Source organism: Babjeviella inositovora (assembly GCF_001661335.1).
Source record: "Babjeviella inositovora NRRL Y-12698 unplaced genomic scaffold BABINscaffold_17, whole genome shotgun sequence".
In the NCBI taxonomy this organism is placed as follows: Eukaryota; Fungi; Ascomycota; class Pichiomycetes; order Serinales; genus Babjeviella; species Babjeviella inositovora.
In genome coordinates this window covers 94,468-115,163 of record NW_017566854.1, presented here as the reverse complement: position 1 = coordinate 115,163, position 20,696 = coordinate 94,468, and the positions used below count along the sequence as shown (strand labels likewise).

The window sequence follows — 20,696 nt, the reverse complement described above, 5'->3', positions numbered from 1 at the left end:
TTAGATCGGCCTCTCCTATTCACTTCTCTACCTGGAGTGTCCAAGGTGATGATATTTACATCAATGCTGGAACTCAACTCGGCACATTGCAGATCCAGGACGATACCACGGTCAAGACCACTGACGGAAAGTTCTTAGTTGTCAACGGAGACAACTCTTTGGGTGTTGGAGCCAAGGGTACTCCGGGTTTCTCCATCATCTCTAGTTCCGATGGTTCTCCAAGTCACCTCACTTTTGGTGGTTCTACCGGGTTTTCTGCCTGCAATGATGGCTCGTCTTCGGCATATCAAATCTTCACAACCAACACTGGTGCTAACTGTCTCGGTTTCCAAGTGGGTGCGACCGGTGAAGGCACAGCTTGGGCTGATGCCTTCCCTCAGGTGGGTACTACCGGCGAAGGTAAGGTTTGGGCTGATGCCCTCCCTCAGACTGTGGCTTCTTCCTCTCCTACTCTTCTTCCAACCTCATACTCCAACACAACTACTACTACCACCGAACAGTGGACAACTGCAACCATCACCATTACCTCATGCTCAGATCAAAAGTGTGTCACCACCTTGACTGTCACTACTTGTCCAGTCACTGATCTCCCAACCGGACCAATTCCTCCTCCAAACACACCAGCCCACACCACTTCGCCTGTTGGATCCTATTCTAATGCCACCACCACCACCACCGAACAGTGGACAACTGCGACCGTCACTGTCACCTCTTGTTCTGACCACAAGTGTATTACCTCTGTTACCGTCACTACCTGCCCAGTTACCGCGCTCACATCTACTGCTGCTCCTGCAACAGTTTCTCCAAAGCCAACCACTACACCTTCTCCTGCTCCAAAGCCAACCACTACACCTTCTCCTGCTCCAAAGCCAGCCACTACACCTTCTCCTGCTCCAAAGCCAACCACTACACCTTCTCCTGCCCCTCCTGCGCCAAAGCCAACCACTACACCAACTCCTACTACTCTTGTGTCATCTGCCAGTAAGTTATCTACCTCTCACTCGGTTATAACCCAAACCGGTGCGGCTGCATCACTCAACAAAGTTGCAGGCTCTGTTGGTGCGGGCGTCTTGATGGCAGGCTTGATGTTTGTATAAGGAATATCCACACGGAGCCCTCCAAGCTTTCATGTTCACTTTCTGTTCCGACTATTCTCGCTTCTTTAAACCTGATTACCCTAGCACCTTCCGCTAAGCTTTCCATTTTTACTGCTAGACCTTGTAGCGCCCAATCCGGTATTCAGTTTGGTACAACCACTTCCTGGCATTTTTTCATGTTACGTGGGTACTGTTTTTTTTTCTCTTTCAGATCCATGCCTATCTAGATGTAACTACATAATTGCGTTATTCACTTTAACTTTTATGACTTTGAGTTTCATTTATATCTACGTCGTTTATTAACAAGCACGTTTAAATGTTTGGTATATAGCCTTGAAGGTCCTCTGTAGTTAATACATATATGTTGAAATTTCGTATAAAAAAATCTTATTGCCAGAAAACAAGTAAGCTTCGGTCTTCTCAAATTCAGCAGTCGTATTTGGGAGCTTAAATTCACTTTCGGTACTCCTTAAGATTCCCTTTGTAGGTATTTTGTGGCGAGAGCTCTATATATTTCACACCGTCATTGAAGCGTATGTGCATATCGCATGAAAATCTCCAACCCAAAAGTAGACTACATATAGTTTTATTGACGCACGAGTTTATTCCTTAAACATCGTTCAAGGGTTCTGCAAACATGGCTAGAAAGTTTATCATGGAGTAATCCCCTATGGACGCACAAGCAGGGAATCTTAAAAAAAAGACGGTATTTATTCATACATAACTTGGAATGTTTCCCTCGATGGGACCCTTTACATATCCTAGATTTGGGAACCAGTGGGCAGAATTGAGGTGAAGGTGTCAGGCAACACTACTGGTGAAAAACTTCACATTTATGTCATCTTGCATCTAGGCCCTCACCACCAAATGTATGCGCATTCCCTTGGTGTATGCACGATTACACTTGCTACTGCAGCTTAATTCTGGGTCGTTAGTTCCGGATTCCGAGGACCGATAGTTCGAGGGTAGTGAGCACCCTGGTCCTCAGCCAGCTCTGGAATTTTGGATACAATATATTGCACGAGCAACTGTAGCTGACAGGTATTATCAGTTTATACGAGGGGATTCAGTGGTCATTGCCCAACTTTTCTCTACTGGCAGTGTTTCGGTGCGGTGAGTGGTTGTTGCTCGAGGGCCATGCATATGCACGAATCTCCTTGAAACTAACTCAATGTTGTTCACCTTCCTGAGTCACCAATCATGAGATACAATACCCCCAAGCCTGCGCTTGCTTTGTAGGAGTCGAGTCAGAGATGAGCTCAGTTTACTCACGTATTGGTAGTCACAGAAATGCTTGTGTGGAGAGCCTGAGGGCTCCGAACACGCGTAACTCTCGGGACTAGACCATAGCTGCTGTATCCATAGGCCGGGGCTGAGTTTCAACTACATGAACTTTTAAAACATTCCCTCCTAAATGAATTTCAGTGGGCAGAGCGCACCCTTCCCGTTCTTTGCCGTTGAGCCCTTTCTACCAGCCCCATTCCTTGGAGTTGTAACGGTTTTAGATGTTTCCGTTGTAAGCATTGCCGCACCCCCTCGACTTTTTATTCTCACCCCTCGGCTTTATCCCCACATAACGTAACTTCAGAAATTAAAGCCATGGTTAGTATTTCAGCAGCCAAATTTACTGGACACTAGTGCTGGCAAAGACACGGTTGACCAACCTTTGTGAATTTAAATTCATAGCCCTGTTGGCTGACGAGCATCACAAGGAACTTGTTTAGGTCACGGGTCTTGTGCAGATCCGCTGCCCCCGAAACTAAGTCTCTTTCATTCGGAAACTTTCCGGCCAAATCCGGTCCTCCTGTATATAAATATCCTCGTACGACGTCATTACGACAATCATGCATGCGGTGAAACCCTCGTGCGCCCTGCCCCCACGCCTGAAACCAGTTATAGCCCAGTGTATCGACAGATTCCATCAGAATTTTGAGTTGACTTTCGGAGGTCGCCCCTTGGTTAGACGGTACTACCCACCTGCGAAAAAAAAAATGGTATACATTTATTGTCCGTACATTTTGGTCCGTCTTCACGTACTCCGGCGCGCAGGTTAAATTGCTAAAACGTACATGCTTTCGAGGCTGCATGGCGAACTTCAACCTATGCAGCAGTTCAACTTTTAGGCTTTCTTTCTTTTTCGGGTATCTATTCTTTGGTCAAGAAAAAATAATCTACAACGTTTGTGGCTGCAGAAAATGTCTTTTACTATATAAATCGGTAGATATCCTCAGATGTTTACTATATAGATCTCTCTTTTGTTTACACTCTCACAGATCTCATAGCTCCCACATCTCATACTTGCATAGCATTCGCGTGAGAAACATAACCTTGTTTCCCTCTTAACCCTCGCATAACACATATCTGCCACCATGAATAATATAGAGTTACAAGAAACAGCCGAAGTCGGCTCTTCCAGGTTGTCGCAAGAAAAAGCCCCGAGCTACTACCCGGCGGGGGAAACTCCCAATCTCAGCCACTCCTCGGAAAAGAAAACCAACCCAACAGCCTCCTCTATCCAGAATTCTAGTAACGACGAAGACGACGATGAATCGTTCACCAATTCAACCGCTGCGCAGGCGTATGAACATCAAAAAACACAAAGACAGTTAAAGTCCAGACACATCCAGTTGATTGCCATTGGTGGCTCCATCGGGACCGGTTTGTTCGTCACCATTGCTACCGGTTTAACCAGAGCCGGGCCATTAGGGTTGCTCATTGCGGTTGTTTTCTGGACCACCGTTATCTTGGCTTTGACCTCTATGGTTGCTGAAATGGTGTGTTACATGCCAGTTGCCTCGCCGTTTATCTCCATGTCCGGTAGAGTGGTTGATGAGGCCTACGAAGTTACCGCCGGGTGGAACTTTTTCTTGATGGAAGCGTGTTACATTCCGTTTGAAATCACCGCTGTCAACGGTATGATTCACTTCTGGCGCGATGACTACTCCCCGGCTATCACTTTGTGTATCCAGATTGTCATCTACACCGGAATTAACGTGTTTGCCGTTAAATGGTACGGTGAATCTGAATTCTGGCTTTCTATCGGGAAGTTAGTCCTTTGTATCGGTTTATTAATTTTCACTTTGGTCAGCATGTGCGGTGGTAATCCTAGTCACGACGCGTTTGGTTTCCGCTACTGGAAAAACCCAGGCTTGTTCGGTACCTATGTCACTACTGGTGGCATGGGGAGATTCCAAGGCTGGTTGGCCGCGTTATCCAATGCTTGTTTCTTTGTTGTCGGTCCGGAGTACATGTCCATGGCCGCGGGTGAATGTGAGAACCCAAGAAAGGTGTTGCCGGTTGCATACAAGACGGTTATCTACAGATTGGCGCTCTTTTACATTGGTGGTGCTTTGTCGGTGGGTATCTTGGTTGCATACAATGATCCTGTCTTGCTTGAAAAGCTCACCAGCTCCTCGTCCAACTCCGCTGCCTCGCCATACGTTATTGCCATGCAAAACATGGGAATTAAGGTCTTGCCTCATATTGTGAACGGTCTTGTGCTTTCTGCCGCCTTCTCCGCCGGTAACTCCTACTTGTACTGTTCCTCTAGATCGTTGTACGCCTTGGCCTTGAAGGGTTACGCTCCAAAGGTCTTGAGAGCGGTCAACGGCCAGGGTGTCCCATACTACTGTGTTGCTATTGGTTTCTGTTTCTCGTGTTTGGCGCTTTTGCAGTTGGGTAGCAGTGCCTCTGTTGTTTTGGACTGGATCGTTAACTTGTGTACCGGTGCTCAGATGTTGAACTACGCGCATATGTGTGTCACCTACCTCAGTTTCTACCGCGCGATGAAGGCCCAGGGTATTGATAGAAACGGTTTGCCTTACAGAGCCTGGTTCCAGCCATATAGCAGTTATTATGCCACCTTCTTCATCTGGATCATGGTGTTCATTTTGGGCTACACCGTCTTTATGCCGGGTTGGTGGTCTGTTGAGAACTTCTTGTTCTCCTATTTAATGATCTTTATCAACATTGCCATTTTCGTATTCTGGAAGGTTTTGAAGAGAACCAAGTTCATCAAGCCAGAAGAAGTCGACTTCGTTTGGGGCTTGGACGAGATTGAAGAGCACGAATACGAGTTTTATGCCAAGTTGGAGGCGGAGGGAAAGTCTGGCCAGCCAGAAACCTGGTGGAGTAAGATCATGGTATGGTTGTTCTAGCTTTACCCCACCAGTTTAAATTTCTCATTTTCCCATAGAGGTTGCCAATCCTAAGAGAGTGGCTCTGTTTAATACCAATAATTTTGATAATCACCCTGTAGCAAGTGGTCTTTCTGCATATAGCAGTTTTAAAGCTGTCAGTTGGATTCCATATATATCGGTGTGTGGCATATTACCCAAAAATAAGTCTGGATGTCAATTGAAGCAATTAAATTGAACCACATTTCCTAATCTAGGATAAACTGGTACACATGTCGTCAATAGCATTTTCCTATAAACTATTAAGCGTGAGCTAACCAGCTCATCTCATCACGTGTTGACGTTCCGCATATTTTCGTACATATTTTTCTACATGATGTAGACCAAACGTGACAAATTTTGCCTCCACAAATCCCCATCCAGACTCACCGGGACAGTCTCTAAGATGTTGTCACTCATTCGAGCTCGCTCTGTACTCTCCAGGCGAACCCTATCCAGGGCACACTCGCACAGACTATACTCTGAGACACCTGTGGCGGCGCCCGCTGAACCAGACGCCCTGCGCTCGGCCGATGACTTGCTCAAGGAGTTGACAGACAAGTTGGGCGCCACAAGCTCAACCAATTTTTGGAAGGAGCTCGAAAAGATCGAGATTAAGCCGTTTGTGCAGATTGAACGCGAGATTCAGGAGCGGGTGGCCGCACGGTACCACGCACCGTCGCAGGAATGGTTGGCGCAAATACCCGCAAAACCCTTGAAATCTGAGGCCAGCGCCGTTCTTACCGCAACCTACGGCCCTACACAGTCGTTTATCCGCCCCAACGACTTGTCCTCCCCGGTGGATATCGGCGATGTCGTGGAACTCCGTGGGGACTTCCACAAGCCGTTTTTGCATGTGGTGGCGGCGGTCCCGTCGGGCCCGTTGGACTCCCGCTACACTCTCATTTCCCACACCGGTCAGGTTCACTACCTGGGCCGCCAATCGTTCCGCTTCCGAATCCCTGGCTTCTTTCCCAAGCCGTGGCTTGCGAACGCCATTGTCAAGGAACGGAGAATGGACGGCTACGCCGCGGTAGGTGTCACCAAGGAGACGTCAAACTTCCAGGGAAACGAGTTTCTCGTAGATAATGCCGCGTCACAGTCCAGCCTGGAGACGTATCTCGTACCAGAAACGGTGCGCGCGGTGTTGAGCCAGCCGTTGATTGCATGTATGGATAGCGCGTGGAGCTCGCTCTCTCGTATTTCGCAGAAACTCGAAATGATTCACCGGGTGGTGCAAAACCTGTCAGGTCCCACCTCGATCTCTCTTTTCACGCTAGTCAAGGCGGTGCAGGCGATGGACTTGGACTACTTGAAACAGCGGTTCGTGGCAGCGGGCAGCGATCCGCGAAAAGTCGAGAGCGTTTACGCGGAAATCTGCACGGTGCTCTCAGTGCAAACCCATGAAAAATGGACCGTGGGAAACACCGTGTTGGGCAAGAACTACGGCCAGTTGGACCCTGGTGAGAAGTTCGACGCTGCGGAAATGTTTGCCGTCATTTTGGCGTTGCGCAAACAGAATCGCTTGTGGGGCGATCTCAACGTGGTGACAGGGTTCTCCGGGCCCATCTCCGTCGTGGCATTGCCGTTGTCGATGGGGGTGCGATTGGAAGAGATTGTAAATGACTTGAAACTGAGTCCTGAGACGTTTACCCTGTACTTGGAGAACATCACTACTCGAGTGGACTTCCAGGCGTACGACAACGTGGTGTATTTGTTGAAGAAGTACGTCGCAGGAGGCATTACTGATGCGCCGACAGAGACGATGATCGTAAAGCTTCTCCGCAGCATGCCACAGTTCCGCGAGACAGACATTTCGCGCACTTCCGCCTTCACGTTGCTCCAAGCGTTAGGTGAGGTGCGCAGCGAAGAAAATCCCGTCACATGGTCCGCGGAATTGGCCTTACCACATTCCGAAACGTCCCCGAAATCGGACTCCGAGCAGGAATATCACCAGCTTTTTGAGGTAAATGGAGACTCTGATCCGTTGGAAGGCATTAGAGAGGACTTTGGGGAGTTGCCCGTTTATTGTATCGACAGTGCCACGGCCCACGAGATCGACGACGGTGTGAGTATCCAGCGAACCTCCAACGATGAGTGGGAGGTGATGATCCATATTGCGGACCCTGCATCGCACATCCGGCCGGACAGCCCCTTGGCCCGTATCGCCTTTGATAGGGCTTCCACCGTGTATTTGCCGGAAAAAGTGTTGCCGATGTTGCCGAAACAGATCAGTGACGTTGTAGGATTGGGAAAAGATGGCGTTTCCACCAGATGTGTCACCTACTCCTTCAAGGTCAATCCAAAGGAAACCGGGTCAAAGTTTGTGGATAGATCCTCGCTCCGGGTGAGAGCGGGAACCGTACGAAACTTCCCCAAGGCTACATACAGCGATGTGGACGATATTTTGGCCGGAAAGATGAACGTCAGCGCAAGCATGACGCAGGATCTCCAGGATATGCTCGAGGTGGGTCGGGCGTTGAGAAAGATGCGGATTAAAAGCGGCGCCATTGTTTTTGGAACGTCACCAGACGACGTTGAAATGACCCTCACCCAAGATATCACTCTCCAGAGAGAAGACCTGGCCGATTCCCCGATACAACTTTCGTTCTCGCCTAAGCAGGAAACCTCGTCCCAGGTATTGGTCTCCGAGCTCATGATCATGGCCAACCACATTAGCGGATCGTTTTTCCGCGATAACCAAATTCCTGGGGTGTTCCGCCAGTTCAGAATGCCAAAGGTGGACGACTCCATCGCTCAGGTGTTCCAAAATTTGAGTCGCCGCTGTGCCCAAGGCGACTACCCCCCGTTGACTGACATTGCCAAAGTCAGTGCCTTTATGTCTGCCTCGACCTACACCACACAGAACGCCTCCCCACACGAAATGTTGGGCGTGGTCAGTTACAACCCGTCCACCTCACCGCTCCGCCGCTTCGGTGATATGGTGTCCCATTGGCAGGTCCACGCGCACTTGTTGGGTCAGCACATGGGACAAGCACCTATTTACCCATTTTCTATGGCGCAAATGAACTACATCGCCTTCCACATCCAGACCCGCGACCAAATCATCAAGCGGTCTGTAAAACGGTCTGTGGCCTATTGGGTCCATGCGCACCTCGCCCGCTTACTAGAGAGGGTCCCGAAAACCACCTTTGACGCCTTGGTGATGAGTTCGCCCGTGAATGGGACCGTACGGGCCTCGTTGGTGAACTACGGCATCCACTGCAGGATCAGTATCGACCCGGAAACACGTCCGCCAGTGATTGGCGACATGCTAATCGGGTGTTCCATCGGCGCGTTGGATGTGGTTGAGGGCGAGCTTGTGCTCCAGTGCAAGAAGGCTTGTGAGGACTAGGAATTACATGTATAAAGTTGATTGAAATTGTATATAGGCTATAGAAATTGTATAAAGGTAATAGAAATTGTATAATGATAACCTCTAATGCAATGGGCGTGGTATGCCGTTGGGGCATGTATCTATTAGCATCAATGAGTGTGCGAGAGGGCTAGGTAATAATGATGTCTCAGGTTTCCGATTGGCTGGTATTGCGATGATTTTTAAATATCGGGCGTCCAAGAGTGTTTATTCCTGGTTCCTCCAACTCCATGACAATAGCCAGCCTCAATTGTATATGGTCAATTACAATTATTTGGTTATGTCGGGCGCTTAAGGCAACCACGAGATAACGCTTTGGGGTTCCTCCGAAACTATGCTAAATACTGCTTACAGACAAGATATCTTGTGAGATGAAAGAAAACCACAGCACAAGTATATTTAATACAGACTATATAATGCATATCATACAACTTCGTTTCGTTTGCCGCTTCAATGGACTGGCCTCCTTTCTTGTTGGGTAGCTTGGTTAATGAAAGTGTTGGAAACAAATTCAATAAACTTAAGCGACAGCGGTCAAAAGATCAGAGTCACCACCGTCCAAAATGGCCAAGACACCAACTCTGAAGAACTTACCACAGGCGGTACCCAACTCGTTATTACCACCTTGGTAGTAGTAGACGTTGGTCTTGGACAACATGGCGTAGTATTCCAACTCAGACTTTCTCAAGACTGGAGTGTTACCGGCGATGATGATCAACTTAGCCTTACCCTGTCTGATAGACTTGATGGTAGACTTGTAGCCCAAGGTGTACTTACCAGACTTGATGGTCAAGGACAACTTGGCGGAAATGTTTTCCTGGTTCTTAGACTTTGGGGCCTTAAAAATGTTAGTACATGATCAGGTTCATTGGGGAACAAGCAGCAGTAAAGGAACGAAAGCGAAGAGTAATGAGTTAACAAGTATAGGTGCTCTGAAGTTTTACCTCCAAAAGGGATGGATTTCGCCAGCGAAGCATCACCTTTTTCGTTTCTTTCCTCTCACTGGTAGTGAAGTAAAGTACGGACCATCTCTGTGATTATTGATTTAGAATAAAGTATAAATACACTCCGGTCGATACTAAAAGAAAAGGGGTTTTTTTCACCTCCGATCTCTAGCGGATATGCTATCGGTTATAAAGGAATACACTGCGTGGCCTGCCTCGATGGGCAGCTTCGAGGTGGTGCCCCGGCATAGAAAATTTTTCATTTTCGCGAGGCGAGAAACCAGTCACGGAAACCCCTTCCTGATTAGGAATTTAATCGATCAAGCATGCAAGCTTCCACGAAAACTGAGAACCACCAGGAGTTTTGTATCCTGCACACAGTGTGTTGTGCCTGGGTGGTGAGATGAAAACTTGGAAAATGTCAGATTCCGGAAAGGGAAATTTCCCTTTCCGTGTCTTACAGAGAAGACATCTGTATAGACAAATGTGCAGGACAATCGTAACTCTGAAATTTTTTCCCCCCAGCGGTGGTTCCAAGGTGTGCCGCCCACAGTACGCCCCATTGAGCGTGTGGGACGAAAATTCCGTTTACTATGGTGAGTTGAACAAAAGACTACTTACAAAAGTTTCCTCCGCCTTTTCTTTTAGCCCTTTCACTATCTAACTAACTCTATTTGTATGTACCTTGTGTACCGATATGTTCCATCCACAAACGAGTTTTGTGGAGAGACCCCGAAAGAGGTGCGGTGAAGGCGAGAGGGCCACGAATCAATACCCAAGCCCACGAAATGCTGCCCCTATAAAGCTGGACGTTTCGATGTGAGGATGCCCAAACGTCCCACCTATTGGAATCATAATCCAATGCCTACCCACGCTCTTTGAAACTCTTCTTGTTGTCTGGAACTCTACAAAAGTTCAAAAATACTAACAGTCTATAGTCACAATGAAGGTTGAAACTGATTCTTTTTCTGGTGCTAAGATCTACCCAGGTAGAGGTACTTTGTTTGTCAGAGGTGACTCCAAGATTTTCAGATTCCAGTCTGCTAAGTCTGCTTCTTTGTTCCACCAAAGAAAGAACCCAAGACGTATCTCCTGGACCGTCCTTTACAGAAGACACCACAAGAAGGGTATCACTGAGGAAGCTTCCAAGAGAAAGACCAGAAAGACCGTCAAGAACCAGAGAGCCATTGTCGGTGCTTCTTTGGAATTGATCAAGGAGAGAAGATCCCAGAAGCCAGAAGCCAGAAAGGCCGCTAGAGAAGAAGCCACCAAGGCTGACAAGGAAAAGAGAAAGGCTGAAAAGGCTCTCAAGAAGTCCGAAAAGGCTAAGTTGGTTGCCAGTGGTGCTAAGGTTTCCAAGCAGCAAGCCAAGGGTGCCTTCCAGAAGGTCCACGCTACCTCCCGTTAAAATGCTCTGATTAATGTATATTTTAATGCTACGGTGCCTTTTTTGTGATTTATAATAAAAAATCTCGTTCTATACGTATGGAAAGTTTGTTCTTCTGTAGTTCTCTGATTATACGTAGCTAGCTGTCAAATTCTCCCGTCGCCAGCGTGGGTTTACAAAGCGGTTTAATAAGATCGTATGCAGTGGTCTGGCTTCACTGCCATCCCCCTCTGGGCTTTCAGCATTGACTAGTACAGTGTTGCTTCCCCGCCATCTTCCCCCAGGCTCTCCGTCTTGACTAGTACGGCGCTATTTCCTCATACTTTGCCTCCAAAGGATCTAATCTGTCATGGTTAGAGATGTAACCTACCGATTCGCTTTAAATTTAAAAGTCACAGACTTCTCTACTCCATACTGTTTATAAACTTGCAAAGCTTACTCGTGGTTTCTTGATCTTCAATTCTAAACTAGAAATCCTCCCCGCTCCATTGTAAGGGCATATCTACGACCCAAAATTATACTAGATCAAGGGAGGTAGTCGCCCTCAAGTCTTCTCTTGAGTGTGTATATAAATAGTGCTTCCATGTGTATATACATAGTGCTTCTGTGTGAAGCGTTGGATACTGAGCATTATTTTATGAATAAATCGGACAAAATGAGGCATAAAATGCAACGGTACAAGGTCATAACCCTCTTTTTTTTTCTTCTCCCCACTCTTAAATGACGACCCAGGAGCGAAAATAGTCCCACAACTGGTGCTGGATATGAATAAAAGCATTAGGGATACCAAGTCGAGTGTATGAGTTTCAGGTGCCACATCGAAACTTGGCAGGCATGTGAACCACAACATAAACCTGCATTATACGATTCTTTGGACCAGTTGCAAATTTACAGCACCGTTGGCTCCCAAGTTCCGGGGTATCATGAAACTATACATCGCAATCCCCGGCGGAATAGCAGACCCAAACCTCTTAGATTCCAGGTACACCGTCAAGGGTCACGGTCCCTTTATGGTTCGGCCTAATTCATACTCTATCCACCTTCAATCCATGGAAGGAACTTACGTCTCGCCGATCATGACGCGGTGTCTAGTGTTTAACCTAATTAACATGACAACCCGGCGTTTAAGACGGAGTAGCCCTAGCGTGACCCAGTCCAGGGTAACCTTCATCCAGGCTGTGATGGCCCGTGAGCCAAATGCTCGTATCGTATGTGCGTCAGATCTTACACGATGGTCACAGGGGATATTCACTTGCTTTCTTTTCCATGTGATTAGAACGCGTAAAAGGCCTTTGGCCCTTTGGCCCTTGAGCTAAGCGCCCTAGGGCTTGTTTTTATGCTCACCTTCTGCCCGTGTAATTTATACGTGTAGCGTAAGTTCATGTACGATCAAAACATGCGTGACCCCGAGACTACATGCCGCTTAATCCCGTGTCGTAGTTCATTGCCAGATCAGCATACACCCCCTCACTAGAGGGAACTCATCATGGTTAAGTCTTCACCAGGGCCTTATCTACTATGCATGCCCTAGGCGTGCTATCCACGGAATATGGACTCCTGCGTACTCCGGGCATACCTTAAAGTTTGGCTAGGCGCATCTGTAACACTTTACGCAGCACGTTACATCTCATCCGGGCACGAGTCATGCTAGGTTCGTGCCCACACCGCTAAAGTACCATGGCTTACAAAATATGTGTAATTACTTGTAGGGCCTCTAGCATCAAACCGCCACGCCAACACCTCTATAAGTACGCCTATTCACAAGGCGCCCCGATAATTCCGTTGAACCTTACCAGAATATTCCTATAATGGATTTTACAAACATGCAGACACCATTCCAGCAGATTTCGGATCCAAGACAGCAGATGGCGCTGGCTCCCTACGGCGCCAGCCAGAGCAATCTTAACTTCATGAACCAAACCATGGACTTCACAGCCCCCGTACCGCTCAATCCAGAGGCGTATCTGGTGTTCCAGCAGTACCACGATGACCCCAACGTAAACCCTGTACCTTGCTCTGAAATTGATGACTGTGAGAACCACTTCATGACGCAGTTGCAGGAACAGATACCAGCGCCGGAATACGTATCTCCATCGTCTCATGCGTCATTTACGCTTCCTTTGAACGACTCTCAGATCCAGAGGCAGAGCAACACCCAGTGGCAGGGCCTGAACGAGGTGCCGGCAAAGACCGAAGGGTTGGTGGAAACGGACGAGGAGCGTAACCAGGAGCCTCTCCGCCAGGAAGACGACGAAGCCTCCTTGGACGAAGAGGAGTTGAACAGACGGCGCAAGGCGCAAAACCGCGCAGCGCAACGGGCGTTCCGCGAGCGCAAAGACAAGAAAATGAAGGAGCTCGAACTGCGATTCCAGGAGTCCGAGTTGAACAATAAAAAATTGTTGGAGGAGTTGAAGTTGCTACAACAGAAGAACTTTGAAATCCAGACAGAGAACCAATTCTTGTCCCAACAGCAACGCCAAACGGCTGCCATCTACAACGCCCTGCTTCTCCAACGCCACGGCTCGCTCCCCTCGGAGTCCTCCCGCTCCTCGACTCTGAGCAGTCCTCCGGTGGCCTCTGTCATGGATCTCAAGAAGCAGTTCTCGTTCCCGCTGTCGGAAAACGATTTTGTGCACGAGATGGTGGATGTGAGCCACCACAACATTCAGATCGAGAAACGATTCACTTACAAGACCAGCGAGGGTGTTATGGTGTTCACCATCAGCGCGTTGTGGGACTACCTCAAGGAGTTGCAACAAGAATTGGAAACGCGATACGTTGAGGGCCACCCGGACGTCGAAGACTATCCGGACCTTGATAACGAGCTCGACATTGCGATGGTTATGAGCGAATTGAAGGGCAATGAGAAATGCCATGGCCACGGACCGGCGTATCCAGTAGACATGGTCAAGGATGTGTTGAGCAGACACATCAAGTTTTAGCTTCGGTTTTTAGCAATATATGGTTTCTGGGCCAATTGTGATTTTGTAAACAGAAAGCGCCAAGGGTTGAAAGAGGTGGTCTTTGTGTAGATGAGGGTTAGGCATTCAAACGGGTGGTGATTTCTTGCCTAGACAAATACATCACAGTGATATGGTAAGGTGGCTTAAACGCAGTACTATTCAAGCCCTGAATGCTTACCGTGGAGAAGCTTTGTGGCCTTTAAAGTAAAGTGAAAGTTCTCACAAATCTCTGCGAAGGCGTTTGATGGTTGTGGAAGATAGTTAATGTGGTAGACAGTATCCGTTCCCAGGGGTCTAAGAAAAACCGTCCTAGCCGAAGCCCCCTCCGAGACCACCTATCAGCCTAAGTTAGCCGTAAGCTATAGTTAGTAATGACGCAAAATATTGCATTGTCATAAAGCCCAACAGATTCATCCCAAACTTATGATAATATGTTAGACAGAGGCGCTGGAAATTTGTCAATATACACTCATACCTTGGTTGTGTGGAGTCTCGGAACGTGCGTCTCTATCAGCACCGACGACTTTTTCCGTCTAAATACTTGGGCCGCGGGTCCCTACGGCGCTATTTCTATGCGGGTCATACAACACGATAAGAACCATCGCACCCAATTTCCTCCGCCAATCGCTCTTCTTAGCCGTGGAATATTATTAAGATCGCCTTAGAACTTGCAGGCTCCTCCGCCAATCGGGAATGCATGGGGACTATGACCACGGCTGCTAACCCTTCGTGTAGTCGCCACGATAAGAGTTGATATCCTGCATATTACTCGCGGCTCACGCGCCACCCGAAATGGAGCACCGACAGGCAAAAAAAAAACTCGTGGCCATTCTTCCTATAAGTATAATCTTTCTTTTTTCCAATCCCTTGTCCTTCTGTTTAATCAAGCAATGTCCGAATCACAGTCTGAAATTCCGTTGTATCTCTTTACATACAACGTCAACAAGAGAGCCCAGTCTCCGGAGAGTCTTGGCTCCAAGTTGATTGCGTCTCTTCCAAAGCAACCACCTAAGCTTCTCGTCTTTGGCTTTGAGGAATTGTGCTCAGTCTACGAGAGTTTTTTTCCAGTGAGTTCCTTGCAACACTTAGGCAGCTTGGAAACCATCGTGCTTGAGGCCTTGTCCAAGCAATACTCCGAGAAGAGCCTCCAAATCGAGACCATTGCCAAGTTTACGCACGGGGCGTTGGGCCTTTTTGTGGTGGGTATCAACGGAGAGAACGGTAAGGAATTTGCCACGAGAAACCATCTCTTTGGGAGGTCCTCATGTGGATTCTTGTATAGCTCGTTAAAGGGTGGTTGCGCAATCAGACTCCAGTTCAAGTATAGCACGGCAGAGGAATGGACAGAGTTCACGTTTGCAGACTTTCATTTGACGCCAAAACAGGGCAAGGGCTACTTGTTCCAGCGGGACGAGGATTTCAAGTACTTGACGCGCTCCATCGAGTTCCATGGAGAAGGTGCATATGCCGAGGGGGGCACCGACACCAACCCTGCCTCGTCTTCCATCACCGCTCCGTACGACCCCAATCCCACGGAACTGGCGGACTACCAGGGGCTTTTTAAACCGGATTCCCATGTCATTATTATGGGTGACTTGAATTACAGAACAGTCGTCAACCCCTTCACCATTTACGAAGAGACGCCTTCCCAGGTCAAGCTCCAGTTGGTGGATGCTGGCGAACAGCCAGGCGTCAGCAGTAGTGCCGACGATCCGGACAAGGCCTTCTATCACCCTTCCATCGATGAGTTAGCCTTGTCGCTCGCTAATAAGAACGGCTGGCTCAGAAAATTAAAGTTGAAAGAGCCTAAGATCGCCTTCCGTCCCACCTACAAGTTCAAAATCGGAAAACTCGACGCGGGCAACCAGATCTACAACGTGGACAGCTCCCATAATCCATCCTGGTGTGACCGTATCTTATTCTTGAACACTTATGGGGGTCGCGGCGTTGTGAAGGTCAACAGGTACCACAAGATCGGGGGGTTAGTGGAGAGCGATCACCAGCCGGTCTTCTTGGATGTTGTGGTACCATTCACCGCGCCACAGCCGATTATCAGTCAAGACGGGTTCTTGACCCTGTTACAGAAGGTGGAACTCGATCCTGAGTTCGCCGCCACCGATGTTACGCCACTTGTAGAGAAGTTCCAGATGAAAATCGAAGGCCGATACCAGTACGTGAAGTACGGCACCGTGCTCAGTGACGCCATCTTGGCGTACTTGTTTTTCTTCTTGGAGTACAAGGTCGGCTGGTTAGCCTTGGTTCTGTTTGCACTTCTTCTTGTGTGCAAGGCCATTGGACTCTAGTGTATTGATATTTAATTTGTGAAAAGCTGTAGGGGTAGCAAGGCCCGTGGTTTTGTCTCGCAATCAAGCAAGCGTGAGAACGGCACAAGGCTTGACCCGACTGCAAAATTAACGTGTGTAGAATCACACTCCAAAATGTGGTTAGCGTCCTAAACTCCCTCCTAGCCAAGCCTATGGTTTTTTTTACCCGTCCGCAGACCATTACCCTCCTAATTTACCCGTTTCTAACTAAGTCATTTATTGATTATTAGGTATTCGTATCTATTTCTTGCTGGTGTAAGAGACCGACTCGTAGTCGGCTCCGTCATTGCTAAAAACCACATCCTCCTCACTGCTGTCGCTTTGGGCCTCGGCCGCGGCCTGTAACTGCGGAATCGGCCTGTCCAACGCGGTAAATGGTTTTCCGGTGACCCGGGAGTACACCTTCAACGACGCCAATCGCACAGCGCAACTAAAGAACCCGATGATGACACCACCGAAGGGAGCAATCACAAAGGCACCAAACGGACCCCAATCCTCAGAGTTGTACAACCCGTTCCATAACAACAACAAGCGTGCACCGTCTCTAGCGTTGTCGTAATACACTGTGCCAAAGACAAAGACGGCCAAGAGAGCCCCCAACCCACCAACGATTACATCGACCCCGGCCAACCAGTAGAACTTTTCGGAGAGCCCCAAGAATATGATAGGGATAATCGCTGAGGAAACCAAGTCCGCAATCAAATAGATCTGCAAAACATCGTCCGCGGCCTTGACACCCACCACGACACACGGGATGATGATCACCACCACCATGGCTCTGACCCAGTACAAGGAGATCTTGTTACGGAAAAGATCGTTGGAAATCGTAGAGACCATTGCCGATTGCAAGGAATCCAACGTACAAGTCGACAAGCACACAGTGAAGACAAGCACAAAGCCAATGACCCAGGACGGCATCTTGGCGAGCAAAATGAAGAAAGCGGCATAGCCGTCTGGATCGTTAGGCTGCAAGTCACCGGTCCATACAGCGATGAAGCCGGTAGTGCCCACAAGCGCGCAATAGACGAAGGTAACAACGGCTGCGATACCCGTACCAATGAGCAAATCTTTGTCGGTCTTGGCCGCAAACGTCCGCAACCAGAAACCAGCCATGAAGCAATCGTTGGTTACAATCGCTACAAACAAGATGTAGATCAACTGCCAGCCCAACTTGTTTTCCTTCAACAACCCGGAGGACCCGATCAAAGATGTGTCGATGTGGATGTTAGTGCCCATACCACAGGCACAAATGACAAGCAAAAGGGTAACCATCAAAGCCTGGAGGTTGTCGGTGATGAAACTGACCTTGAACCCACCGATACTGGTGTAAATGGTGGTGACCACGCATTCGACGATAATCGCGGGAAGCGCATTGAGGCCAGTCAAGGTGCTCACGGCGTAGTTAAGGGCGGAAATCTCCCCCACAAGAAACAAAAACATGGTTAATACCGTAAAGGCAGAAAGGTACAAGCTGCAAATAACTCCGAAGCGCATACGGACCCACTCCGTCAAGACAAAGCCGTCGGGGCATCTCTTGCGAATGGCTGGGCCCGCAAACGAAAAGAGGAAGATAGGGAGAGACCCACAGATGCAATATACGAGCAATCCATGTAACCCCGCGGTGTTGGCGATCTGGGAATAGGTGGTGAGGATCCCACAACCCATCGCTAAAAGAGTTAGTATCGAAGTCTGGGGGACGGCGGCGCCGGTGCCTATGGTGTATTGACCCGGCCAAGGGCCAACAGGTTGCAACCATTTAGATATAACATGAATACAGGCACGTTCTATCACTTTGATGAAAACAGTTCCGTTCATGTATTGAGGCTAATTTCTTGGTACACTGGCTCAGGCATTAAAGGCCTCCCGCGCCGCTAGTAGATTATGGATTTCCTCACGCAAGCATTGTCTTGTTCGAGTTCAAACGGTAGCATCTTCTCAGCAAAATCTGACTTCCTATATGGGAAGTTAGATTTGCACCCGTAATCCAGTACTAATCTTTTCTCAGAGGTTAGTATTCAAGCCACCGTCCGCGGCATGATGTGAGTTGTTGCCGCACCTTTGGCGACTGCTTCTTTGCAAGGAATTCCATTCAAATAGGTTGGCTAATACGTACCACTGGCGATAAAGTTCAAACTCAAAGGAAGGGCTTTTTGGGTACCGTTGCTACTCAAGAACGAGATACCGTCTCTGGCTCTCCACCCGATGTAGCACCCCGACACTAGCAACGCACCGTAGGTGACATACATGATGGCGTTCGAAGCCTGCGAAGATAATTCACCCATAGTGCGTGATGTGGCAATGGTGGGAGTGGGGATGCTTGGACAGAGCTGGGGGCTGCTGCCTTTATATCCCCTGAAAACCTCCTAACAGTCCCGGCGTATGCACGAGACGGTTTGTTGTAATTTAATTTTTTCAGCGTGCAGGTGCAGGTGCAGATGCCCATGCGCTTACGAAGCCTGGAACCATAAAGGCTATAAGACAGAGATGACGTATTAATTAGGAAAGAGCACAACTACGCTCGGACTAGTCTTGGCAAGAGACACATATTCGGATAAATCCTTGCGTATACTCTTACGTTACCTGCGATATGCGCCTATATCCGGAGTAGACGGACGATCCTTTGTGTTACCAGCGATGACGCGAGTATACCTTCCAAAACCGCATAGCTTGAAATGAATATGCAAGAACACAGCCGTGAGAAAGGTCTCAGTGGAATCCTGATAACCGAGAATTTTCCCTCTCCGAGTCTCCCAGAAAAATGTGCCATGGCTAGCGCCGCACGGGGAGTATGCGCTTAACCGCAATCCCATGTCTTGCGGCGCTCTCCCTGGCTACAGCCAACGATCCTTTAGAAAACTGAATAGAAAGGGAGCCTTATGCCTGCGAGAGAACATGAAATGAAGGGTCATTGCTAGCATAAATGTTAGAGTTTTTGTGCTATTTAATGGGTGGTCTAGATTACTTCTAAACTGTTATTTGCAGAACTGATATTGGTCTATAGCCCCTTGTGCGTGTCAGTACGTTATGTACAATACGACTGCCGTGGTACTGTCATATAAAATTACTCATTACAATTATTATTACAATTATCATTAATTCAAGCACGTACATTATATGCCTGGTTGGTATTGATCCCTGGTTTCTCTGTCGATACTCATATTATAATCTAGTTATAGTTGTATGGGTATACTTCAATATCTCATCGACCAGGCAAGAGCATGTATGGTATGACTTCAGTTATTGGCTGAATCTGAGAGTGGGCATGGACATAACTCTGGAAAGCTACTCTTCCTCACTGCTGCTCATGTCCTCCTCCTCCTTTCTGCGGCCGTTGGCAGACAATCCGCGTAAACTGATGGGCCCGCCAACGTTGCGGCTGGTGTCTAACTGCACAGCCGCAGCCCTGGGCTTCTCATGCACTTTGGCTCCCTCGTCAATCTCCATCTTGAACTCATCTTCATCAGAGGATTCCTGGAGGACCTGCTCAAGCTCGTTTTCTATGTCACCAAACTCGTCGTCACTGTGAAAGTCGGGTGTTGGGATGTTCGACGAGAGCAAGCGCTTGGACGCCACGGTCAGCACCGGTCGGGAACCCGGGGTGGCCACGGGCAATGTAGGTGACGACTTGAGCTCGTGTCTCAAGGGTGACTGCGGGGTGGCTACCTCGATCTTCGGAGCTAAAGGGGCTCTGGCCTTCTCATCGATCACCAACTTGGAATCGTCGTCAAACTGGAAATCCAAGTCGTCAAAGTCCGAGTCGTGGATTATGACCTCCTCTTCCTCCTGTGCTGGTGATGGAGTGCTCGCAGCAGAGGGCAAGCGCTTCAGCGATACCTTCTGGTGTGACGCCTTTGATAACGGGAGCTTTTCCTTCTTCGGCGATGTGCCTGTGCTCCTTTCCATTTCTCGCGCCTTTGTGTCCAACGTCTTGGGGTTTCGCGACTTACTGGCGCGGATGGAGCCATGGACTGGCTTCAACACAAAATGGCCGTCTTCGTAGATCATGGCGTACTCGGACGCCAGCCCGGGCTGCGTGCCCCCAAGCGCCACACCCTCCAAAAAAATGTCCTGGCTTTCGTCCAACGACGGTGCTTTGATGGCGTATCGGTTGTCCTCATCCAGCATCTTGTATATCGTTAACGGTTTTGTGGGATCCATGGAATCGGGAAGAAACCCGTACCGGATCGAGAAAGTCTCTTCCATGCGCTGCTGCTCCTGCTTCGCCTGGTACGAGTTGCTGGACACCGCTAGGCAGGATATATCGAGGTCATACTCCCCGTCAGGGATCAGAGATTGGCTCATATAGTTTAAATAGGGCTAAAGGTGGATATGGCTGGGTGGTAAAGCAATGGACAGCCAATTAGTAAGGATAGGTAGCTAAGTGAAGGAAATGGACAGATAGCCAAATAGAGGAAATAGACAGGTATCTG

The 20,696-nt window shown here is 48.6% G+C and overlaps 9 protein-coding genes across 9 annotated transcripts in view; 6 read left to right on the top strand and 3 right to left on the bottom strand.

The window, feature by feature from the left end:
• The window catches only part of BABINDRAFT_178316 (uncharacterized protein), a 1,764-nt gene extending 567 nt beyond the window's left edge, over nt 1-1,197 (top strand). The window contains exon 2 of the mRNA XM_019131057.1: nt 46-1,197. Coding sequence (XP_018982525.1) covers nt 46-1,097 — 1,052 coding nt within the window. The 3' untranslated portion in view covers nt 1,098-1,197. The remainder of the gene's footprint in view (nt 1-45) is intronic.
• A 2,168-nt stretch (nt 1,198-3,365) lies between these two features.
• On the top strand, nt 3,366-5,344 carry AGP2 (Agp2p). The gene has a single exon (XM_019130054.1). It carries the CDS (start codon nt 3,467-3,469, stop codon nt 5,252-5,254), a length of 1,788 nt encoding a protein of 595 aa, XP_018982524.1. The 5' UTR covers nt 3,366-3,466; the 3' UTR covers nt 5,255-5,344.
• Nucleotides 5,345-5,670: 326 nt separating this feature from the next.
• Nucleotides 5,671-8,700, top strand: BABINDRAFT_163703 (ribonuclease catalytic domain-containing protein). Its single transcript, XM_019130053.1, has one exon. The coding sequence runs from the start codon at nt 5,679-5,681 to the stop codon at nt 8,625-8,627; it is 2,949 nt and encodes a 982-aa protein (XP_018982523.1). The 5' UTR covers nt 5,671-5,678; the 3' UTR covers nt 8,628-8,700.
• Nucleotides 8,701-9,168: 468 nt separating this feature from the next.
• On the bottom strand, nt 9,169-9,677 carry RPL30 (60S ribosomal protein eL30; the record flags this gene model as incomplete). Its single annotated transcript, XM_019130652.1, has 2 exons — nt 9,169-9,486; nt 9,675-9,677. The coding sequence occupies 2 exons, from the start codon at nt 9,675-9,677 to the stop codon at nt 9,169-9,171; spliced, it is 321 nt and encodes a 106-aa protein (XP_018982522.1).
• A 537-nt stretch (nt 9,678-10,214) lies between these two features.
• Nucleotides 10,215-11,000, top strand: BABINDRAFT_181829 (60S ribosomal protein eL24; the record flags this gene model as incomplete). Its single annotated transcript, XM_019131156.1, has 1 exon — nt 10,215-11,000. Exon 1 carries the CDS (start codon nt 10,536-10,538, stop codon nt 10,998-11,000), a length of 465 nt encoding a protein of 154 aa, XP_018982521.1. The 5' UTR covers nt 10,215-10,535.
• A 2,561-nt stretch (nt 11,001-13,561) lies between these two features.
• On the top strand, nt 13,562-13,921 carry FCR3 (Fcr3p; the record flags this gene model as incomplete). Its single annotated transcript, XM_019132051.1, has 1 exon — nt 13,562-13,921. One exon carries the CDS (start codon nt 13,562-13,564, stop codon nt 13,919-13,921), a length of 360 nt encoding a protein of 119 aa, XP_018982520.1.
• A 911-nt stretch (nt 13,922-14,832) lies between these two features.
• BABINDRAFT_10342 (phosphoinositide 5-phosphatase) lies at nt 14,833-16,245 on the top strand (the record flags this gene model as incomplete). The annotated part of the gene is made up of 1 exon (XM_019126719.1): nt 14,833-16,245. One exon carries the CDS (start codon nt 14,833-14,835, stop codon nt 16,243-16,245), a length of 1,413 nt encoding a protein of 470 aa, XP_018982519.1.
• Nucleotides 16,246-16,480: 235 nt separating this feature from the next.
• BABINDRAFT_163700 (uncharacterized protein) lies at nt 16,481-18,566 on the bottom strand. The gene is made up of 2 exons (XM_019130052.1): nt 18,380-18,566; nt 16,481-17,933 (listed from the first exon to the last, which is right to left on the bottom strand). Exons 1-2 carry the CDS (start codon nt 18,546-18,548, stop codon nt 16,507-16,509), a joined length of 1,596 nt encoding a protein of 531 aa, XP_018982518.1. The 5' UTR covers nt 18,549-18,566; the 3' UTR covers nt 16,481-16,506.
• Nucleotides 18,567-19,367: 801 nt separating this feature from the next.
• BABINDRAFT_163698 (uncharacterized protein) lies at nt 19,368-20,630 on the bottom strand. The gene has a single exon (XM_019130051.1). The coding sequence runs from the start codon at nt 20,566-20,568 to the stop codon at nt 19,549-19,551; it is 1,020 nt and encodes a 339-aa protein (XP_018982517.1). The 5' UTR covers nt 20,569-20,630; the 3' UTR covers nt 19,368-19,548.
• Nucleotides 20,631-20,696: the final 66 nt, after the last annotated feature.

What these genes read in the sequence shown, in the direction of transcription:
- AGP2 (XM_019130054.1), top strand. Translation starts at nt 3,467, where the DNA reads ATGAATAATATAGAGTTACAAGAAACAGCCGAAGTCGGCTCTTCCAGG.
- BABINDRAFT_163703 (XM_019130053.1), top strand. Translation starts at nt 5,679, where the DNA reads ATGTTGTCACTCATTCGAGCTCGCTCTGTACTCTCCAGGCGAACCCTA.
- BABINDRAFT_163700 (XM_019130052.1), bottom strand. Translation starts at nt 18,548, where the DNA reads ATGGGTGAATTATCTTCGCAGGCTTCGAACGCCATCATGTATGTCACC. An exon ending in TTTGAACTTTATCGCCAGTG is followed by an intron (nt 17,934 to 18,379) that starts GTACGTATTAGC and finishes TAACTCTTTTAG; the next exon opens with CGATGGGTTGTGGGATCCTC.
- BABINDRAFT_163698 (XM_019130051.1), bottom strand. Translation starts at nt 20,568, where the DNA reads ATGAGCCAATCTCTGATCCCTGACGGGGAGTATGACCTCGATATATCC.